The sequence below is a fragment of the Zootoca vivipara genome, chromosome 1, assembly GCF_965207765.1.
Source record: "Zootoca vivipara chromosome 1, rZooViv2.hap1.1, whole genome shotgun sequence".
Classification (NCBI taxonomy): domain Eukaryota; kingdom Metazoa; phylum Chordata; class Lepidosauria; order Squamata; family Lacertidae; genus Zootoca; species Zootoca vivipara.
In genome coordinates this window covers 121,373,837-121,396,283 of record NC_142582.1, presented here as the reverse complement: position 1 = coordinate 121,396,283, position 22,447 = coordinate 121,373,837, and the positions used below count along the sequence as shown (strand labels likewise).

The 22,447-nt window shown below is 47.1% G+C and overlaps 1 protein-coding gene across 3 annotated transcripts in view; it reads right to left on the bottom strand.

The window, feature by feature from the left end:
• The window catches only part of TRMT61A (tRNA methyltransferase 61A), a 74,670-nt gene that overhangs the window by 47,354 nt on the left and 4,869 nt on the right, over positions 1 to 22,447 (bottom strand). For 2 of the 3 annotated variants that reach the window (XM_088655698.1, XM_088655697.1), the window contains exon 2: positions 7,234 to 7,598. In XM_088655698.1, the coding sequence (XP_088511824.1) occupies positions 7,234 to 7,564 (331 nt within the window). In that variant the 5' untranslated portion in view covers positions 7,565 to 7,598. Of the gene's footprint in view, positions 1 to 7,233; positions 7,599 to 14,393; positions 14,578 to 22,447 lie in introns of those variants that run through there. The other variant, XM_035105243.3, reaches the window with a different exon arrangement.

The window sequence follows — 22,447 nt, the reverse complement described above, 5'->3', positions numbered from 1 at the left end:
GTGTGTTTGTGTCTTTATTTCAATGTGGTCCTTTTCACCAAGCAAACTGCCTACCTCTGCTTGACAATATGTACTGTCAAACGATTTGAAACATAAAAGCAGGCATGCAAAACAAGTTGGAGCAATACGTTCACCTCATCTGCCAGTAACCCGCTTTAAAAAAAGAGAAAAACCCAACATGATGTATGCAAGACTCGACGGCATAAGATTAAAAATCCTGCCCATCAAGTTGGCAATTAATTTCAGCATTAAGCCAACTCCAACGCCCCGAGTTCCTTGCACAACCTCACAGGAACTCGTTTGCAGTATCGCTTCATTCAACAATAGCACAAACGCGAAACATCTCTCCTTCACCTCTGGCCTAGAAAGAAGAAAGACGGGGGAAATGTGGCCCTGCACACACATCCCTGAGCATTGGCTGTGCTGGCTAGGGCTGATGGGAGCTGGAAGTCCAGCAACATCTGAACAGCCACAGATTTCACAACAAGCAAGCAGCTGGCCAGTAAATAATTTTGCAAGAAGGCTATGGAGGTAGCTGACCAAAGTCGCATCCTCATTCCCAAACTGGCAAGCCACCAGCAATTCACAGTGCTACTGCAAACTTATACACAGAATCATAGAATCGTAGAGCTGAAAAAAGCTAGTGCTATTCTAGGCTGCATCAACAGAAGTATAGCAACCAGATCAAGGGAAGTATACTGCTCTATTCTGCCTTGGTCAGACCACACCTGGAGTACTGTGTCCAGTTCTGGGCACCACAATTTAAGAAGGATGTTGACAAGCTGGAAGGTGTGCAGAGGAGGGCAACCAAGATGATCAGGGGTCTGGAAACCAAGCCTTATGAGGAACGGTTGAAGGAGCTGGGTATGTTTAGCCTGGAGAAGAGGAGACTGAGAGGAGATAGGATGGCCATCTTCAAATGTCACTTTCAGAGCTGTCACATGGAAGATGGAGCAAGCTTTTTTCTCCTGCTCTTGGGGGTAGGACACGAAGCAATGGCTTCAAGTTACAAGAAAGGAGATTCCGACTAAACATCAGGAAGAATTTTCTGACAGTAAGAGCCGTTCAACACTTGAACGGTTTCCCTCGGGAGGTTGTGGACTCTCCTTCCTTGGAGGTTTCAAAGCAGAGGTTGGTTGGCCGTCTGTCATGGATGCTTTAGCTGAGATTCCTGCAATGCAAGAATCTCACCCAACGTAGGACTCAAACCCAAGACTCTGAGGTTAAGAGTCTCATGCTCTATGCACCAACCTACCTTCTGGGCAATCACTATTTTGCCTCCAGGTTGCCAAAGCAGAGGGGCCAGGATGTTGACTTCCAGGGGTGCCGATCCCCAGCCTAATGTTTTGTGATGTATTACAGAAACACTGGGTTGAAGCAACCAAGAGGCACTCTGGACCAGGCTTCAGATGTTGTTGAGACTATAACTCCCATCATCTCTTACCACTGGTCATGCTAGCTGGGGCTGATGGGAGCTGAAGTCCAGAAGATCTGGAGGACACCGGGCTGGTGAAGGGTAACATAGATTAACCCCTTGCCCAAAAGGACAGACCCATCTGCCAAACACCAGCCTACGAAGCAACTTAAAGAATCTGGGAAACAAGGTCAGAGTTAATTAAGACGGTGAGAATTGCCACACACATGACGAGTTTCCTCATTCAGTAAGAATTACCATATGAACTGAAGACGTGAGGTTTTCCCACACGTAACTGGTGCCCCCCAGCAAGGGTAGAGCCCTGACTCACCTGCAAAGTTCTACTGAATGATACGGAAACAGGTGTGAGCATGAAAATCTCTCCATAGGCATGTCGCTCTCCAATGGCAAGTGCACTGCTTTCTTGCAAACGGGGCTGTATTACAGAATCTCAAACGAGTTGGGAAAGCCAACGCTGCTTTCATGCAGGAAATCCTCTGCTCTCACTGCCCCAAGTAAACGGCCGTTCAGCCTCTGCTTAACAACCTCTATTGGAGGAGAATCCCCTGCCTTATAAGGTAGCATGTTCCATGCAACACTGGAAGTTACAGGTCAGACCATTGGTCCATCCAGCTGGGCCTAGGACCCTCGCACTTATGAGACCGCCTCTCCCGGTATGCCCCACGGAGGACCTTAAGGTCCATAAATAGTAACACCCTAGAGGTCCCGGGCCCGAAGGAAGTCAGATTAGCCTCAACTAGAACCAGGGCCTTTTCAACGCTGGCTCTGACCTGGTGGAACGCTCTGTCTCATGAGACCAGGGCCCTGCGGGACCTGATTTCTTTCCGCAGGGCCTGTAAGACAGAGTTGATCCGCCTGGCCTTTGGCCTGGACCCAACTTGATCCCCTCCCCCACTTTCCCTTTTCGTATGAGGCTGCATTTTAATTTTAATTTTAATGTTGTATTTAATCTTGTTTTTACGTTCTATCTTAATCAATTGTTTTATATCTAGCGTTAGCTGCCCTGAGCCCAGTTTTGGCTGGGGAGGGCAGGGTATAAATAAATTTTATTATTGTTGTTGTTATTATTATTATTATTATTATTATTATTATGGGGTACACTGACTAGCAGTGGCTCTCTAGGGCTCAGACAAGTGTCTTCTCCCAGCCTTAACTGGAGATTCTCAGAATCGAACTCAAGACTTTATGCTGGCAAATCAGAACCTGCAGCCCCTTCTCTTAGCATGCACATGCACACCAGTTAACATTCCATGAAACCAAGGGTGCCACTGTGGAAGTGATGGCTGACCTTTTTCATTATTTCGTTATGGCATAATTCTTTAGCAGAGGTCGAAATGAGGGCCGCTTGCCCTCTAGTAGCCAGGAGCAAACACGGCAAAGCTTCTCCCATGTGCCACCTGCCGTAACCACAATCCCAGGTGAAAAGATCGCTGCTTTGAATGCAGAAGGTCTCAGATTCAACTCCCAGGCATCTCCAGGCAAGGCTGGTACGGCAACCTGTCAGAAACCCTGGAGAACTGCTGCCAACCAGAGTAGACAACACTGAGACAGATGGGACAAACGGTTCGACTCGGTATAAGGCAGCTTCCCTAGCTTCAAAGCAAGGATAATACAACAAGAATTGGTTGCAAAAGTTCACCGCCTCCTCAGACCCCCCCCCCCCCGTGGCTCCATCTTGCTTCCTGCAGGAACTAGCAAGTACCCATGAGAGCTGGGTATCCGCTCTTTAAAGCTAGTGTAGGGGATCAGGCAGAAATCCAGCAGGTGTTGAAAGAGCTGAAGACACCAACAGCTGGAGTAACAAATTTGAGATACCCCCTGCAAGTGCCACATTTGGGAGAGCTGAGGAAAGCCAACATGTGTTTGCCTTTACAGAGTTCCACCCTTATTTCAGACACCATGATACAGTATAAGGGTACTGTCAGAGGTTCTTGTGGCTACTCTTGTGTAACCACGCTCCACACCTGCTTGTCTTTAAGGTGTTTTTATTGTGCATTCTATTTACAGTGCAAAGAGTCTGGAAAACATGTCTGCTTAGTCCAAGGCAGAACCTCGCAATGGCTTCTTTCTGTTTCGCGCCCAACATAACAGCTTGGGAACCCCAAAGCGCCTCCCTCTTGCCCTACGGGGTGCCGTGCGCCTCAATTCAGGTGTCGGGGGAAGGGCCGTCCTTCTGACTGCTCTCCCGTCATTTCCTCCCCAGCTGCCTCCTTCTCTACTCGGTGTTGAGGCTCTTTCATGCTGTTAGAGCCTCTTCCCTCCCTCTCTACTTCCTGACTCCTGTAATCTGATCCGCTACTGGAGTTACTGCTCTGAGAGGAACTCGACCTGATGAGGGGGGGGGGCTGTTCCCTATAAGCCCTCCCCCTTACAGGTACATCACAATGTTTAGCTGGTGATATTTTACAGTGTTGAAAACCAGATATCGCCAAGCCCTACCAACATCATTTTTGTTGTTTTAATAAAGCTAATGATTGTTTAATGTGGTGTACTTCTGCTTTAAATGTATTGTGCAAGAAGGTTCTTGATCGCCACAGGCCTACCAATAGAGCACCTATATACAATCCCGAATGTACAATCTAGCCTGGCTCTCTGTGCTACTGAAGCTGCCATCTTGGATTTCCCAGCCCTAAACTTAAGCTCCATCTGCACTATACACTGAAAGCAGTATCCTGCCATCTTTGGTTTCCATGGTTTCCCCCAAATAATTCTGGGGGCTGCAGTTTGTTAAGGGTGCTGAGAGTCGCTAGGGCACCCCTATTCCCCTCACAAAGCTAAAATTCTCAAAATGGTTGAGTAGTCATTCCCTCTTCCCAGGGAATGCTGGGAACCACAGCTCTGTGAGGGGAACAGTAGCCTCCCAACAACTCCCAGCACCCTTAAACTAAAGTTGCCAAGATTCTTGGGGGGACGCTATGACTATTTAAAGTGGCACAATGCTGCTTTAAACGCAGGTTGCAGGTGAGGCCTTACCTGAAGAGGCTAATAAGACTAAAGCATGACCGAAAGACTCCTAGCGATTTCTAGCGCAAAGTTCAAAGCATCAACTCAGTCCCTGGAGCTGTTTACCGGCAGTGCGAGTTTCCCACATGGAAGCGGGGAGAAACATCCTGCTGAAGAAGGAAACAGGATGACAGATGGCATTTCGGCCGTCCAAGAAAGATACTGTCATGCCCAGACGCCTGCCAAAAGCTTGTGCAATCATAACAATATTGCTTTCGCTCGAGAGTCACAGGCTTTCGCTTGTTTTCTGACACCATGGTGCATGGGACGTGAGCACACTGGGCAGCGAGAGTGTGGGGAGGGGTGTCCTCAGGGGCCGCCCTCCCCTGGGTGGAACTCTCTCCCACAGAGGGCCTGCCAAAGACCAACCCTGAGCACCTGCTAGACCCATCTCTAAGCCTTCGGGGGCTGAAAAGCCAAGTTGCAAAAGAACAGCAAAATTTCAACGAGTTTGATTTGAATGCTATTCCAGTGCTTAGTCTTAGAATCCTTTCCCTGGGTCTTGAAGAATAGACTTGCTATTAAATGCATACCCACATCAACTTAAGCACAGCTACTTATTCATTCCATACCATGGCGCCTATGATGATGTCATTTTAGCATAGGGCATCTGATCGCCGCAATGCACACATACAGAGATACCTCAACTCATAGAATCATAAAATCATAGAGTTGGAAGAGACCACAAGGGCCATCCAGTCCAACCCCCTGCCAAGCAGGAAACACCATCAAAGCATTCCTGACATATGCCTGTCAAGCCTTTGCTTAAAGACCTCCAAAGAAGGAGACTCCACCACACTCCATGGTAGCAAATTCCACCGCCGAACAGCTCTTACTGTCAGGAAGTTCTTCCTAATGTTTAGGTGGAATCTTCTTTCTTGTAGTTTGAATCCATTGCTCCGTGTCCGCTTCTCTGGAGCAGCAGAAAACAACCTTTCTCCCTCCTCTATATGACACCCTTTTATATATTTGAACATGGCTATCAAATCACCCCTTAACCTTCTCTTCTCCAGGCTAAACATACCCAGCTCCCTAAGCCGTTCAATGGACCCTTTTGCACATTGAGATGGAGGGCAGCTGTTTTCCTCGGCTAGTTCAGTCTTCCCAATCTTCCCACAGTTGCGCTGCACACCACAGCAGCAAAGAGAGGATGCTTGGGGGGGGAGGATTTGGGGGTCCTGCTCCTTTGCGTGTCCCCCAAACCACAAAGATCAAGATAGCAACATGCTAGATTCTAAGCTGGACAGGAAGAAATGCACCCACTGAAGTGTATGAGGTCCCCCCCACCCACCCAAAAATAATAAGCCCCCTTCAAAAGCCAGGGTGCCATGACCCTCGGGGTCTCTTCCAGCTCTACGATTCCTTTTGGATCAGAAGTTTTTGAATGACTGTGCTGCAGACACAGTAATAGTACCAGGAATAACAATACGTGCAAGAGGAATTTCCCCGGTGAAAACAGTAGTACAGTGGTACCTCGGTTTACGAACACCTCGGTTTACGAACTTTCGGTTTACGAACTATCCTAACCCGGAAGTTAGTAAACCGAGGTGCCGGAGGTCTACTGAGCGTCCGATGCCTTCGGGGAGGCCGGGCCTTCGCTCCGATGCCTCCTGGAGGCCCGAAGGCATCGGAGCGAAGGCCAAACCTCCCCAAAGGCATCGGAGCGTCGGATACCTTCGGGGAGGCTGGGCTTCGCTCCGATGCCTCTGCGGAGGCCGGGGAGCGTTTCCGCGACTGGGCTGCAGCCGCGAAAGCGGTCCCCGGCCTCCGCAAAGGCATCAGAGCAAAGCCCCAGCCTCCAGAAGGCATCGGAGCCGGGACTTCGCTCCGATGCCTTTGCGGAGGCCGGGGACCGCTTTCGCGGCTCCCCAGCCTCCGCAAAGGCATCGGAGCGAAGTCCCGGCTCCGATGCCTTCCGGAGGCCGGGGAGCGTTTCCGCGACTGGGCTGTGCAGCTGCGAAAGGGGTCCCTGGCTTCCGGTTGCCGGGGACCGCTTTCGCGGCTGCACAGCCCAGTCGCGGAAACGCTCCCCGGCCTCCGGAAGGCATCGGAGCCGGGACTTCGCTCCGATGCCTTTGCGGAGGCCCCGCTCCGATGTCTTTGCGGAGGCCGGGGAGCACTTTCGCGACGCTCCCCAGCCTCTGGAAGGCATCGGAGCCGGGACTTCGCTCCGATGCCTTCCAGAGGCCGGGGAGCGTTTCCGCGACTGGGCTGTGCAGCCGCGAAAGCGGTCCCCGGCTTCCGGTAGCCGGGGACTGCTTTCGCGGCTGCACAGCCCAGTCGCGGAAACGCTCCCCGGCCTCCGGAAGGCATCGGAGCCGGGACTTCGCTCTGATGCCTTTGCGGAGGCCGGGGACCACCTCCGCAAAGGCATCGGAGCGAAGTCCCAGCTCCGATGCCTTCCGGAGGCTGGGGCTTTGCTCCGATATCTTTGCGGAGGCCGGGGACCGCTTTCGCGGCTGCAGCCCAGTCGCAGAAACGCTCCCCAGCCTCCGCGAAGGCATCGGAGCAAAGCGGTTAATCCGTTCTAGGGGGTGTTTTTCCTCGTCTAGAACGGATTAATCAACTTCCCATTACTTTCAATGGGAAAGTTCACTTCGGTTTACGAACACTTCGGTTTATGAACAGACTTCTGGAACCTTATTGTGTTCGTAAACCGAGGTTCCACTGTAATGAAATGAGTAATTTTAAGGCCATGCAATGGATATAGTAATAACAATAGCAATACACCCCCCCGCCCCCGAGAGAGTAATCCCAATTGCCATTATTAAATGCCATGCAACAAGAACCATTACCTGATTCACAGACAACGGACCCCGGCTTCAGCTCGAGCATCATGGTGATGAGAGAGATGTCCGTCGAATACAAGATCTGCGTCCGGTGGGGGAGGTTCTGAGTCCACAGCTCGGGAGTCGGGTGAAGAATATATACCCAGCCTCCTTTGCTGCAGGTCACCTTGGAGCCATACTGCTTGCCTATGAGGTCGGCGGAATGCCTGATGACACCGTACTTCGTCTGGGTTTTACCGCCATGCTGCACCTTCACCGGAAACATGGACTCGTGGCCCAAGAAGACGATGGCCGTGTCCCCATCCTTTATCGTCTGCCTGTAGTCAATAAAACTCATCGCGATAGTCTTGTGGCTGGCAGGTTAGCTGGAGCTAAGGAAGAAGGGAACACACAGATTGTTTATTTCCCCCCCTATGTGCCCATTCCTGCCTCCAATGTCTACACTTTGGGGGATGGCAAGGTTCATGCTCGGGGGCCAAATGCGTCCTTCCAGGACTGGGAATCCGGCCCTCAAAACTCTCCCTGGGCCACATCCGCTCTCTGTTCCTGTTTTGCACCCTGATTGGTTTTTGCCTGGCTGGAACGCATCCCTGAAATCAGACAATGCCTCTTGTTCCCCTGGATGAAGGACCACCTTTAAATACCGTCCTATCATGAGGTCAATTCCACATGGAATCAAAGAATTGTAGAGTTGGAAGGGACCATGAGGATCATCTAATCTAACCCCTTGCAATCTTTCGGGCCTCTGGTGTGGCATCCCTTTGGAACCCACTCCCACCATAAATCAGACAGGTGCCTTCCCCATTGTCTTTTGGGTGCCTGTTGAAGATTTCCCTCTTTCGACCACTTGTGGGATGCTCTCCCCAGTGAGGCCCGCCTTGTGCCTTCATTATATATCTTTAGGCTCCAGATGAAAACGTTCCTCTTCTACGAGGCCTTCATTATTTATGAAATAAATAATAACAATAGAAATAATAGCGATAGATTTCCAGTCTAAATATGGCAGACATAACAATGCACCGGGTTGGCTTAGCAGACTGTCTACTGGTGATAGGCACAGATATCTGAGATAGTCCAAAAGCTATTTCAGGTTGTAGCCTTAATTAAATCCCAGTCTCCCTTCATCACAGTTGTGATTCCAAATATGAGGAACGGGCATGGTTCTCAGAAGCAGCAATCTTGGGCAACCAGTTCTGCTCAAAGCACAGCCCCCCCCCCCCATTTATCACAAATAGGAGTTAACAGATTCCTAGGCTCACTGTTAAGTGGGCAACTTCAAATGTATCCCAGAGGAGCAGAGATCTCGAAAGGACAGGGACCATAGCAACTCAACTCTCATCCAACAGGGATATGAGTTCTAAGAGGGCAGTATATAAATAAACCACATCCCTCATGGATTAGAAGGGCTGAGAGAGCTCCTTCTCAAACACACACACACACACTGGACAGGTAAGCATTCCAAGTACTAACGGATTTATAAGACAGGCTTAACAAAATATCTCATTGCAAAGCATATCGCAAGCATTCAGGCCTGCAGCATGTCTTGATCCAATTGATAGTGCTTAAAATTAAAAAAAAAATAACTTATTATTACGTATGCATTTAGATTTATACTATAAGCCGCCTTGTGATCACCAGGTGAAGGATGGTAGAGAAAAATAATAATAATAGAATATTAGAGTTGGAAGGGACCCAAGGGTCATCTAGTCCAGCTCCCTGCATTGAGGAATCTGAGCTAAAGCATCCATGACAGATGGCCATCCGAACCCTGCTGAAAAAGCTCCAAGGAAGGAGAGTCCACCCCCTCCTGATAACAACAACAATGTATATTGAACCTGCCTACCCTAGGGTATAAGAGGAGCGCTATTGGATCAGGCCATAAGCTTGTTGAGCCCAGCAACCTGTTCTCACAGTAGTCAACAGTAAAGTTAAGATTTCTTTATTTTTGCCCCAATATGCATCACTTAGTTCAGGGCTTTTTCAAACTTGGGTCTCCAGCTGTTTTTGGACTACAGTTCCCATCATCCCTGACCTCTGGCCCTGCCTGCTAGCTAGGGATGATGGGAGTTGTAGTCCAAAAAAACAGCTGGAGACCCAAGTCTGGAAAGCCCCAACTGAGTTCTTGTTTGCATGACCCAGGAAACATGACACCTACTCCAAGATACGACCAGAGCTGCTGTCAATTAAGTGTTCAGAAAAATCCCTTTGCACTCTCGGTATCTTGTACAGGTGAAACCTGCAACAGGTTGTTGCAATGTGGAATGCTGTTCCAAGGTTTTAGTTGGCCGGCCAGCTGGCCAGGCCCTTTTCCATTCTATTTTCTCCTCCCTCCTTGGTTTTCTGCCTCCCCCAAACCCATTCCATGACCTGAAAACACTGGCGTTCCCCCAACTCTGCTGATTCCTGCATCCTCTCATGCATGGATGGTATAGTTTTAGCAACCAAAGGATAGGTGTTCAGGACTTCCGGTTCGTCGCGGCAGTGAGAAGGACGCAGGGACTTCGCGTGCCGAGGTCCCTGGCTTCTCGGAGGGGGGGGAAGTCCGCAGAGCGAGCGGACTCCCCGTAAAAGCATCGGATCGAGAGTTCCGATGACTTAGGCGTCCAGCGGCTGCTCCGTTTGGCGGATCCCCCGCCGCCCGAGAGCTCAATAGAGCGATCGTGAGCCGGTGGGGTTGAACCGCGGGAGCCATTTTGGGCCACATCTTACCTCCGGGAAGCGAAGCTCCGAGTCCTGACCCAGCAAGCGGCGGATTCTTCCGATTTGATACTAAAGATTCCTAAAGAAGTAAGTGGAACTTTGATCGGGATCCTAAATTTGCTGATTGGAAAATAGGAGAGACTTAAAGAAACGGAAGCCGGTCTCTTCCTAATGGGAAACTGGGAGGCGTTTGGAAAAAAAAATCCAAAGCTGAATAACGAAAGAATTTGAAACTGTGGTCCCGAGAGGGAAAAAAGACTTTTTGGAACCATCTCAGCCCCCGAGTCCGGCACTCCTTGAGGTACAGCGGCATTAAGGGGAAAAGTGTTTTGACAGCTGTCAAAAGCTGTCAAACTGTCAAAAGACCGGGTGGATTGATTGTATTGCTGTGAACAGGAAAAATTGTTGGTAAAAGTGAAAGAACTATTTAAATTGGAAGTAAGAATGGATTTGGGACTGAGTTAAGAATCAAGAAAAAGAACAGCCAAAATGGAGTCGATCGTCTGAGAGAGGAATTTTCCAGTACCCATTGTTCCCTACCCCCTGTTTATCTGCGGTTACGAGAGGTATGAAAACAAAGCTGTCTCGAGCCTTCCAGGAGACTGTACTGAACTACTTGCTGTCATGGGAAGATTTCTACAAGGAATGGCATCATCCCAACTTACCACCAGTTGAGATTGAAGTCCAAGTCCAGGACTTAGAGCAGGGTCCCCAAACTACGGCCCGGGGGCCGGATGCGGCCCAATTGGGCTCCAAATCCAGCCCGCGACGACCTCCGCCGCTCGCCGCCGCCGCCCGCTCTTACGGCGCGCAGCGCGGCGGCGCTCTTCCAGGTCGGAAAAAAGCGCCGAAAATCCTTTGTGCGCATGCGTATGGGCCTCTCCCGACCCAGAAGAGGTCATTTCTGGTGCACTTCCGGGTCGGGGGAGGCCTATACGCATGCACACAAACGATTTCCGGCGCTTTTTCCGGCCTGGAAGCGTGCCGTCACACCAGTAAGCGCCCGTGCGCATGCGCATGGGCGCGCACTCCCCCGCCCTCCGGCCCGCCGCGCGATCGGCGCGGTGGGAACCGGCCCAAAGCCCGGTAAGTCTGGGGACCCCTGACTTAGAGGATAATTTAAATTTAAATTTGGAGACTGCTGATTCTGAGACTGTGTGTGAGGAGAAACAATCGGAAGAGGACTTGGACTGTGACAATTTTGTTTGGGATGAAGCAAAATATGACTTCCAAAAGGAAGAAAAACAACCAGAACAAGAAGATGAGAGACTAAGGGACTTAAAGTTTAATGGATTTGAAGATCCTGGAGGGGTTAAAATGTGGAGTGGGGTGTTTGAGGGATGGGAAGGACAGGGGCAGGGGGGGGCAAAGGCCTGGAGATGGACTTGGGAAAGAATGGGTGTGGGGTAAAAACTTTAGTTAAAAGGTATTGTTTTGGTTTCTGAAAGACGGTCTTCGAAATCTTGGCATGACAATGGAAATGCTGAACCAATTGGGGGGGAAAAGACTTAGGGAGAGGAGATGGAATGTAAAAAAGAAAGGGAAAAAAGTGTTATGTTTCCTTAAGGGAGTATAAGAATGGCTTGGAAAGAAGTTTTAAGTTACTGTAAATTATTGCAGGTTAAGTGAGGTGTTTAGGCAGAAAGCTGCCTGCCCCCCTCTCCTTACTCTGAGGCACTCAGTGGCAGGGGGTGCCCAGAGGGGTGAGGAGGAAATGGAACCTTGGAAGTGCTGTACCCTGCAGGCACCTCTTGTGGCAGGAGGGGACCTGTGGGAGGGCAGCATGAAAAAGGAGGAGGATTGAGTTAATATTATAAGATTAAGATTTGAAGCTGAGTTGGAAAATTCGCCACAAGTAATTAGAATTTGCAAGGAAAACCATGAGGAAGACAACCGAGGGAGTCGCAATTAAGATGTCAAAATAATAAGAACTGGGAAGTTTGAACTCTTCCCAATTTTCTTTTTCTTTTTGTTTTTTTCCCCTTCTTTCCTTTCTTTCTTTCTCTTTTTTTCTAGGTTTATTAATATGATTATGAAAGAGTTGGGGGATGCAGATCCCCATAACTCCTTCCTCCCTGTTCTCTCAGTGGCAGGGGGGGGATATGGAGGGAGGAGGGAGGGGGGAAGCAGAACTCAACTCACAATTGGACCCCTTTGTTTCCTAAAGCACACGGGCCCTACTGGTGGCAGAAGTGGACCGGTGGGTGGAGGGAAAATGAAGGGATAGTGTTATATTATATGTCTTGTTTGTGTATTTCTTGTTTGAAAAATTAATAAAAATCTCTTTAAAAAAAAAAGGATAGGTGTTCAGAGAATGTGCTTATTATTAGTAGACAGGATACTCTCAAGGCCTCGTTAAGCTCTGAAGAACAGGCTCAAAAAAGCATTCTGAAAACTTAACACTCAAAATATCACTCTGCATCCAGTTCTCAGCCTAATAATTAATAAGATTACGGTCAATGCAAATTTGATCTTTGCATCATAAGGAGGGAGGCGCCATCCTTTTTTTTCATCCTGTGCTCCCAACACACTGTGCTATTAGAAAGCAATTGAGAGGCAAGTGCAGTTAATTCCGAAACGCTAATTAAGTGCTGCGATCCTGCCTTCTGATTTGATTAACTTCCATTTGCAATTTAAAAGCTAATGGGATTTTAAAGAGAGGAAAAGAAAAATGCAAAAAAAAAAGAGAGGACAAGATGACGAGCAGGTGGCAAGAAGAAACCTTTGGGCTGGGATTGTTAATTGCATAAATACATTTTTTAAAAACAGCTTTGCTCCTGTATGATTAAGAGAAGCATAATCAGTGAGATATGTGAAGCTTTTCCATGCATGGAAACAGGTGGCAGAAAACACTTTGCCTACTAGATTTTGAGGGGCTGCTGTAAAAGAAATGGGTGCAGGGCTGGGGTTTTTTCCCTTCCTTTCTTTTCTTCCAAAGGTAACAGCCCTGCACTGCAGTAAAGAGGGTGGAAAAGCAAAAATCTTTAAGGTGCCCAAGTCTGGCAGACCCCTTGCAGGGTCCCTGACTAGCTTAGGCCTCTGAGGCCCCGGGGAATTGTACCAGGCTGTTCCCTCCTCCTCATGGGCCTACAACAAACTCAGACCCTCCAAGTGTCTCTATTTTCCAGGGACAGTCCCGGATTTACAGAAACCATCCCAGTTTCCAATTTGATCCCGGAATGTCCATTTTTCCTTAAAGGTAAAGGTAAAGGGAACCCTGACCATTAGGTCCAGTCGTGACCGACTCTGGGGTTGCAGCGCTCATCTCGCATTATTGGCCGAGGGAGCCAGCATACAACTTCCAGGTCATGTGGCCACCATGACAAAGCGGCTTTTGGCGAACCAGAGCAGCACACGGAAACGCCATTTACCTTCCCGCTTGCAGCGGTACCTATTTATCTACTTGCACTTTGACGTGCTTTTGAACTGCCAGGTTGGCAGGAGCTGGGACTGAGCAACGGGAGCTCACCCCGTCGCGGGGATTCGAACCGCCGACCTTCTGATCGGCAAGCCCTAGGCTCTGCGGTTTAACCCACAGCGCCACCTGCATCCCCTGTTTTTCCTTAGGACAGGCATAGGCAACCTTGGCTCTCCAGATGTTTTGGAACTACAACTCCCATGAATCCCTAGCTAACAGGACCAGTGGTCAGGGATCATGGGAGTTGTAGTTCCAAAACATCTGGAGAGCCAAGGTTGCCTATGCCTGCCTTAGGACATCCCTATTGTCATTGGAGAAATGTTGGAGGGTATGGAGTTATGCTTTAACAGGGAGTCCCAGTCAGATGGGTGGGGTATAAATATTAAACTGATGATGTTGATGTTGTTGTTGTTGATGATGATGATGGAATAGGAAGTCCCGGTTTTCATTGGAGACATGGTGGGAGAGTATGCAAACTACAGCTCCCATAATTCTTTGGGGGCAAGCCGGCCTGCTTAGAGAGCTATCATCACGCTTTTAATGCAAGGTGCAAATAGCCAACCCTGATTACAGGAGGAAGCCTCACACACACACACACACACCATTTCCTTCAAACGGGGATCCCCTTCCCAGGCTACGGGTGCAAAGGGCTTGCAATCCCTTAACTCAGAGCTTTTGTTTGTTTTCCCCTCCACTACACAAGGAAACAGGCTTGTAGTAGCCCATCTGGCTCAGCATCCTGTTCTTGGGGGGGGGGAACCCCCAGAGAGAAAGACCCCGGAACAGGAGCAACCCTCTGGTTTCCAGCAAGTGGTATTCTGAAGTACAGTACTGCTTCCTCCAGCTGCAGAGGCGCAGGGCAGAATGGCTATCATGCCACTAAACTAAAGCAAGCCTCATCCCCCATGAAAATGTGCTCGGTCCCCTTTGAAAGCCATCCCAAGAAGTGGCCGCCCATCGCGAGTTCCGCATTTCGACTGCGCTTTTCGGAATCTTCCAGCGACCAGCTCCTTTTAGGATCTCAGCAGGTGTATTTATAGATCCTTACCTTTGCCGGCTTCCCACGTGGGCGCACAGGAAGAAGGAAGCGGGGAGGGTGCATAGGATCAGAGCAGATAAACAACCTCACTCATTCGCGCACGTGGGTTGTTTTTTTTCCTTCTTCCCTCCTTTCTCTTATTGTCGCTCTTTCCGCTTTCTTCTCTCTTCTCTCGGGCTGTCGCAGGCTGCTGACGCTCCTCGGCTTCCCCGCCCTCGATGGCTCCCTGCCAGGGAGAAGCTTGCCTAGTTCCCGGTTTGAATGCAGCGAGCGGTTTTTCGCTTCCTCCGTCCTCAGCATTTTTTGTTTTTTAAATTTCCACTGCAGTTTGTCTGAAGCAGAACGAGACGAAGCGAAGGCACGCGTGCAAGGCTTTATAGCATACACACAGTGACGGATAAACTAAACAAGCCATACTATAGCTAAGGGCCCCACTTTCTTGGGGGGGCCCCCAACAAAAATTTAAAGGAAAAAGAAACTGGATGTACATTTCCAAAATGTTTGTTATGAATCAAAAACCATTTTAAGTTAGAGCTTAATAATTATTTCACTATTAATATACTTCTTAATTGTATTTCACTATTAATTCACTATTAATATACTATTATTCTCTATTAATATACCTCTTCTTAACTGTGTTTCACTATTAATATACTTCTTCTTAACTGTGTTTCAGTTCAACAATTACTTTGACAGAGGACCCAGTGTTATTATTTGCTGTAGTCTACCTCCCTAAGTAGTAAAAAATCAGTTTTCTTTTAAACAATTGTGAAAACCTATATTTATTGCCTATTTTTAGATCATTACTGTTTTTCTTTTATTGTTTTATGTATTGCATATTTATGTGTGCTGGTCAAGAACCGTAATAAATCAATCAATCAATCAATTACTTTGATAAAATACATATTTTGTTATGTGCAAATGGCAGTATTGTCGATTCGGCCGCTCAAAGTAGGATAAAGCGATCTTGTGGGTAAATTGGTCCTAAGTCTAACCACTGTGCCACACTGCCTGCAGTGAAATATGCAGGTTGACTATTCTTCCCCTTTGCTTAAGCACTCACACTCTATGGGGGGGTGGGGGTGGATCTCACTTCCTGTTTCACAATCATTCTATACCAATGGAATTCTTGAGGCTACTGACTCAGGCTGAGAATGAGTCCATTTGAAGAAGACAAAACGTAATAATACCAGGGATTGAAGGACATGTTGCAACAAACTTTTTTCTCACATGGTTGCTTCCCAGAAAGCATCCTGGCCAACGTTTCAGAGCAAGCGTTGAACTGAAGCCTTGCACACACACACCCCAGGCACAACACTCCTATCTAAATATATCATTTGGCTTTTACTACTTAGATGGGATTTAGTTTATAAACAATTAGGCAACTGGCTGCCCAGAGGCTAAATCTCACATGTGGGTAGAGACCTCAAACCCTCAGGGCTTGTCCGCACTCTGGGTTTGATGCTGCTGGTGTGCATTTCTTTGTGTTCAGGGTGCCCACATGTCCTTATCTCCCCCCCCCCTCCCCGCAACTAAATTCAGATTTTACTGATCTGACAGTGGAAGAAAACCCAATAAAAAATTGCATGTTACCCAATCCTTGATGCTCTGAAATGCATTGTGTGGGTGGCTTTTTCATAGAATCATAGAGTTGGAAGAGACCACAAGGGCCATCCAGTCCAACCCCCTGCCAAGCAGGAAACACCATCAAAGCATTCCTGACAGATGGCTGTCAAGCCTCCGCTTAAATACCTCCAAAGAAGGAGACTCCACCACACTCCTTGGCAGCAAGTTCCACTGCCGAACAGCTCTTACTGTCAGGAAGTTCTTCCTAATGTTTAGGTGGAATCTTCTTTCTTGTAGTTTGAATCCATTGCTCCGGGTCCGCTTCCCTGGAGCAGCAGAAAACAACCTTTCTCCCTCCTCTATATGACATCCTTTCATATATTTGAACATGGCTATCATATCACCCCTTAACCTTCTCTTCTCCAGGCTAAACATACCCAGCTCCCTAAGCCGTTCCTCATAAGGCATTGTTTCCAGGCCTTTGACCATTTTGGTTGCCCTCCTTTGGACACGTTCCAGCTTGTCAGTATCCTTCTTGAACTGTGGTGCCCAGAACTGGACACAGTATTCCAGGTGAGGTCTAACCAGAGCAGAATACAGTGGTACTATTACTTCCCTTGATCTAGATGCTATACTCCTATTGATGCAGCCTAGAATTGCATTGGCTTTTTTAGCTGCTGCATCACACTGTTGACTCATGTCAAGTTTGTGGCCTACCAAGACTCCTAGATCCTTTTCACATGTACTGCTCTCAAGCCAGGTGTCACCCATCCTGTATTTGTGCCTTTCATTTTTTTTTTTGCCCAAGTCTAGTACTTTACATTTCTCCCTGTTAAAATTCATCTTGTTTGCTTTGGCCCAGTTGTCTAACCTGTTAAGGTCATTCTGAAGTGTGATCCTGTCCTCTGGGGTATTAGCCACCCCTCCCAATTTGGTGTCATCTGCAAACTTGCTCAGGATGCCCTCAAGCCCATCATCCAAGTCATTGATGAAGATGTTGAATAAGAGTGGGCCCAAAACAGAACCCTGTGGCACCCCACTAGTCTTCCAGGTGTTGTTGGACCCCAACACCCATCAGTCCACAGGCAATACGACCAATGTCCAAGGACAATGGCAGCTGGAATCCAGCAACCATTGCAAGGTTCAACACACCACAGGTTCTCCCCCAGATCTACCTCAGCTGGCAACAGTTCCCCAAGGTCTCATGCTGGGGGTCTTTCCCAGGAGCTGCTATCCAAGATATTTCTTTGATATCTGTGGTGACACGTCACTGGGTGGCATCTATTGTCACACACAGTTTTTAATCTGTGACATTTTATTGTATTTTAATCTTTGCTGGAAGCCGCCCAGAGTGGCTGGGGAGACCCGGCCATATGGGGTACAAATAATAAAATATTATTATATTATATTATATAATTATATTCTTCCATTTTGTTTCCGACATCAGCCCAAAAGAAAGGACTCAGCCTGCCCTTTTCCCACTGGTTATTTCTGAAGGTTTTTTTTTAAAGCTCTTTTGAGCAGATCTGCTCTTGCACAAAACAGCTGTATTAATAAAAATAAAAAATTGCCCTTGCAGGTACAGGGGGTGGGAAAAGAGGAGCAAATGCATTCCTAATAAAAATCCCACTACTACTACTACTACTACCGGTACTACTACTACTAGTAACTACTACTACTACTAAAGGAGGTGGCTTCTCAGTGCAGGAAAGGCTGAGTCTGTGCAAACAGGAACTGAGCAGGAAGAGCACACAGATTCTCATGGCTTGAGGATTTTTGAGGGGGTGTTTATTGAGAACTTTCATGGGTGCCATAGAAGGTACTGGCTGACATACATGAGCCCTTGAGTGCTGCTATTGGCAACCATTGCTCCCCACCCCCCGACACGTGTCTATAATTTCCAGGGACAGTCCTGGATTTATAGAATATATCTCCGTTTCTGATTTGATCCTGGGATGTCCTGCTTTTCCTTAGGATATCTCTATTTTCATCGGAGAAATATTGAAGGGTATGGAGTTGTGCAACTCCTGAGCCAAGGAGATAAGTAACTGTTCAGCCTTTGGAAGACATTTGAAGGCTGTATAGGGAAGGTTCCCCCCCAGTGTTTAATATTTTATTGTGTTTTTATATATGTTGGAAGCCACCCAGAGAGGCTGGGCCAACCCAGTCAGATAGGCCGGGTATAAATATTTATTATTATTATTATTATTATTATTATTATTATTATTATTATTATTATATAGGACATCCCTGTTTCCACCGGAGAAATGTTGGAAGGTATGCTCTGGGACTTTTAACAGTTACCAGACATGCAGGAATTAACCAGGTTTAGCTTTCCCCATTATGTTCTCTCCGTACCAGGAAAAGCTTCACCTGTTGAATTTCTGCATGTCAGGCTTCTGTTAAAGGCATAGGAGCAGAGCCAGTTTTTTTTTTAAAGGAAGCAGCCATATACTAGTTAAGCCTACAAAGGAACAATTCACCTTTCTGACAGCACTCAGATGTAATTTTAGAAGTATTTGCAATTTTAGAAGAACACAGAAAATGCTCAGATGCAAACGATTTCATTATTTCGTGGGCAGGCAACTTCATAATATTTATTGGGCCAAATATTTCAGTGAAAACTGCCCTTTAAGTTCAGAGAGAAACATCTCCCATCCTTGGGCTTTAACAGTCCCTATGAAATGTGGGAAACAAAGTTGCCTCTAATTACGTTATTTTCTAATCCTAGTGGTTTTAAAAAATAATAATCTCCACATTCAGGAAAACAGTGTCTGTTCTTTCACATGTGCGTGCAAGGCAATAATTTGTCTGAAAGAATTTGACTGTAAGGTCACCAAAAGGACACAGTATCAGCAGGTAGGATTAGTTTAGACATCTGAGGGCTTGTTCACGGATTCCGGGATCTAAATATTGCATTGGGTGATCATAAAGACCATAGAATCATACGGCTGGTGGGGACCACAAGGGCCATTTAGTCCAACCCCCTGCAATGCAGGACTCTTCTGCCCAATGGGGTGCAATTCCTCTCTCTCCTTTTTTGGGTGGGGGGAAAGTGTAAAGAACAACTTCCCTACTTCAGATAGATGCAATGTGAAAATTACAAACCTTCCAAAAAATGCAAAAGAAATAAACTGCAAGCAACGTAGGTAGCAAACCTCACTTCTTTGTAACTAAAGTGGTGTTAGGTAAAATGCAATCTTGTGCACACTTAAACTAGGAGAAAGCCCTATTGAACGAAGTGGAATTTACTCCTGAGTAGACATATCTAGGACTGCACTGTGATATAGGGTGCTTAGATTCTCCTGCACCATTTCAGAAATGTAAGCCAGGGGTCAGTAAACCTTTTCAGCAGGGGGCTGTCCCTGAGACCTTGGGGGGGGGAGAGCTATATTTTTTTGGGGGGGGATGAACGAATTCCTATGCCTCACAAATAACCTAGAGATGCATTTTAAATAAAAGGACACATTCTACTCATGTAAAAACATGCTGATTCCCAGACTGTCCATGGGCCGGATTTAGAAGGCAATTGGGCCGGATCTGGCCCCCGGGCCTTAGTTTGCTTACCCATGATGTAAGCAATCCCTCTTACCTGCAGCGCACACTGCATAACATTTATAATTAAGCCTCTGGGGGAAATGAATAGCACAGCCCCCGAGAAACTTCTATGCTTCTCCCCCATCTACGTATTAGAAATCTTTGGAGCAATTATCTGAGGGCTCCATATTTGATTGCAAACATGCTTCCTGCTCTATAATTCAGACCCATCTGCTGTATAATTCAACAAGATACTTATACGGTCAGTCGAGGAAATATCTAATGCCACCTTCTATCCCAGAGCGGTTATCAACACACGGGAAAGTTTGGGGGCGGGGGAAGCAATGTCCCAGTTCAGCAAAGCTCCCAGGCACAGCCCCCCCAAATCTATTTGCTTTTTGAAACACAGAAATCTGATGCACAACAATGATAATTAACCCGCAGGGGAAGGTGGGAAAGGCTGATGAAAGAGGAAGCAGGCAGGTATCCTCTAGCTACAGGTTCCTCGAAGATGTTGTATAGTAGCTGGTTTTTGTTACAGATTGACCTCTAGCATCTTTTAAGATACTGGGACAGGAAAACTCTGCCAGCTGCTATATCTATAGGCCGTTAGCTAGTAGGGCTCTCTGCCTAACGGTGGTAAGGCAGAAATTAAGCTATAAGGGCCTGTCCACAATGACGTTTAATGCGGATTTGAAACTGCTTCTCTCGCTCTTTTGCGGGATCCACACAATGTTGACAGGAGAGCATGAGACCCTTAATCTCATTGAGTCATGGGCTCAGGTCCCACGTTGGCCAAATGGATTCCTGCATTGCAGGGGGTTGGACTAGATGGCCCTCGTGGTCCCTTCCAAATGTACAATTATATGATTCTATAAAACGACAGCTTGCACCCCCCGCCCCTTCATTTGGATTTTCCCAACCCACAGATAATCCAGTAAGAAAACCACAGCTGCCCCCACATGCCAGGCAGCTTTAAATGTGATCCTTGGATGAAGGGTGGTATGTAAACAAGCAAACAAATACTGTAATCAAATATGAACTGTTTGTGTTTATTTTGCAAGGTGCTAGTCCCTGGTGTGGCTTGGGCTCAGCTGCAGTCCTGGCAAGTGGAGTTTTGAGGGTAGGCTTTGGATTATTGTAGTTCTCTGCGGCTGCTTGTTTGACGTGTCACTGTTAAAGATAACATTGCTACTGCTTGGAACAAGTATTGTGATTTTCTGTACACTGACCCGTAGTAACAACAACAGTAACAACAACAACAACAACAACAACAACTTATTATTTATACCCCGCCCATCTGGCTGGGTTTCCCCAGCCACTCTGGGCAGCTTCCAACAAAATATTAAAATACAATAGTCCTTCAGATATTAAAAGCTTCCCTAAATAATAAGTAAGTTATTTATATTAAATAAACTGTAAGTTTAACAGCAACCTCAAACCCAGAAATTGAGCAGGTGAACGTTTTCCTGCATGGATATAAGTGCTGGCAATAATTTAATATTATTATTATTATTATTTATTAAATTTATATACTATCCTTCATCCGAGGATCACAGGATGGATTACGGGATAAAAACACAAAAATATTATTTTGTGCCAAGGACACCGAAGCAAGGAAAGTTAAGAGATAGCTTTGAGTAGTCATGAAAAGGCATTTGCAGGATAAAAATTAACAATCTAGAATCAGAGACCAAAGTGAGCTCATTGGCTGGGGTGGGGGGTGAAGGTTGGCAAAATGAAAGCAAGAAATGGAGAGGTCACCTGACAATTCTAGAACAAGCCAAATGTAACCTAAGATAACCCACTGGGAACTCTAAGTCTGGCATTAAGAGGAATTATCTCAGCTGGAGTTGTGCTAAGAAGACAGCAGGGATTCTTGGCTTCCCCTTTGACGGCCTAAGACTTGAGGGAAGAAATCGGAACCTGCTCTGAAGTCATTAAAAAAAATGCAATTCTTGTACACAGTTATTTTGGATGAGGGATTAACACCTTTGAAAACATTTCAGTGGAAAGGCTTCTCTTCCTTTAGTTTGGGGGCGGGGAACCTGTGCCCCCACCCCAGAGGATGAAAAGTGGAGTCTAGCAACCTCTGCAGGGACCAAAGGTTCTCCAACCTTGCTTTGACTGCTGTCTAAGGGGCTGAATGGGAACAGTGAGACCTTTCCCCATCAAAATGCACTAAGGCAACCTTCCCCAACCTGGTGCCCTCTCAAGATGTGGTGGACTGCACCCCCCCAAAAAAAAAACTTGCTGAGCTGGTTGGGAGTTGTTGTCTAAGACATCTAGAGGGCGTCCAGTTGGGGAAGGCTGAGCGAAGGAAGACTTTAAAGCTCCAACAGCTCTCTGTCCACAGAATAGAGTTACAACCCTCATTGGGGGGGGGGTTGTATTCAGATGCATATGGACCTGCCTCTGCCATTTTGTCATAGCGTTGGACTTCTGTTGATTTATCTATCTACTATATATATATTTGGAAAGCTGTTTTGTCTGTTTGGAAACCCCTTGAGATATCGTAAGCAGATTTTGCATATTTCAAGGTTTCTGTCTCAGTAGGAGCCTATTTTGAATAAAGATGGCCGACTGAACCTTTCAAAATGGCACCAAGCAACACTGGCTATGAGGCTTCAAGACTTCAAGTGGTATATAAAGGGTATACATTTAAGCATTCCGCTATTGTTATTTCGTTTTGGCTTTAATTAGGGTGGCCAGGTTAAAAAAACAACAACGACTGGCCTCTTATACCTTTTATTAGCTGTGTAGTAGAGCTGATTCCAGCAGGTGTGCATTACAATGGCTACCATGATTTGAATAGACTGCTAGTAAAGGTAAAGGGACCTCTGACCATTAGGTCCAGTTGTGACTGACTCTGTGGCTGCGGCACTCATCTCGTGTTATTGGCCGAGGGAGCCGGCGTACAGCTTCCAGGTCATGTGGCCAGCATGACAAAGCCGCTTCTG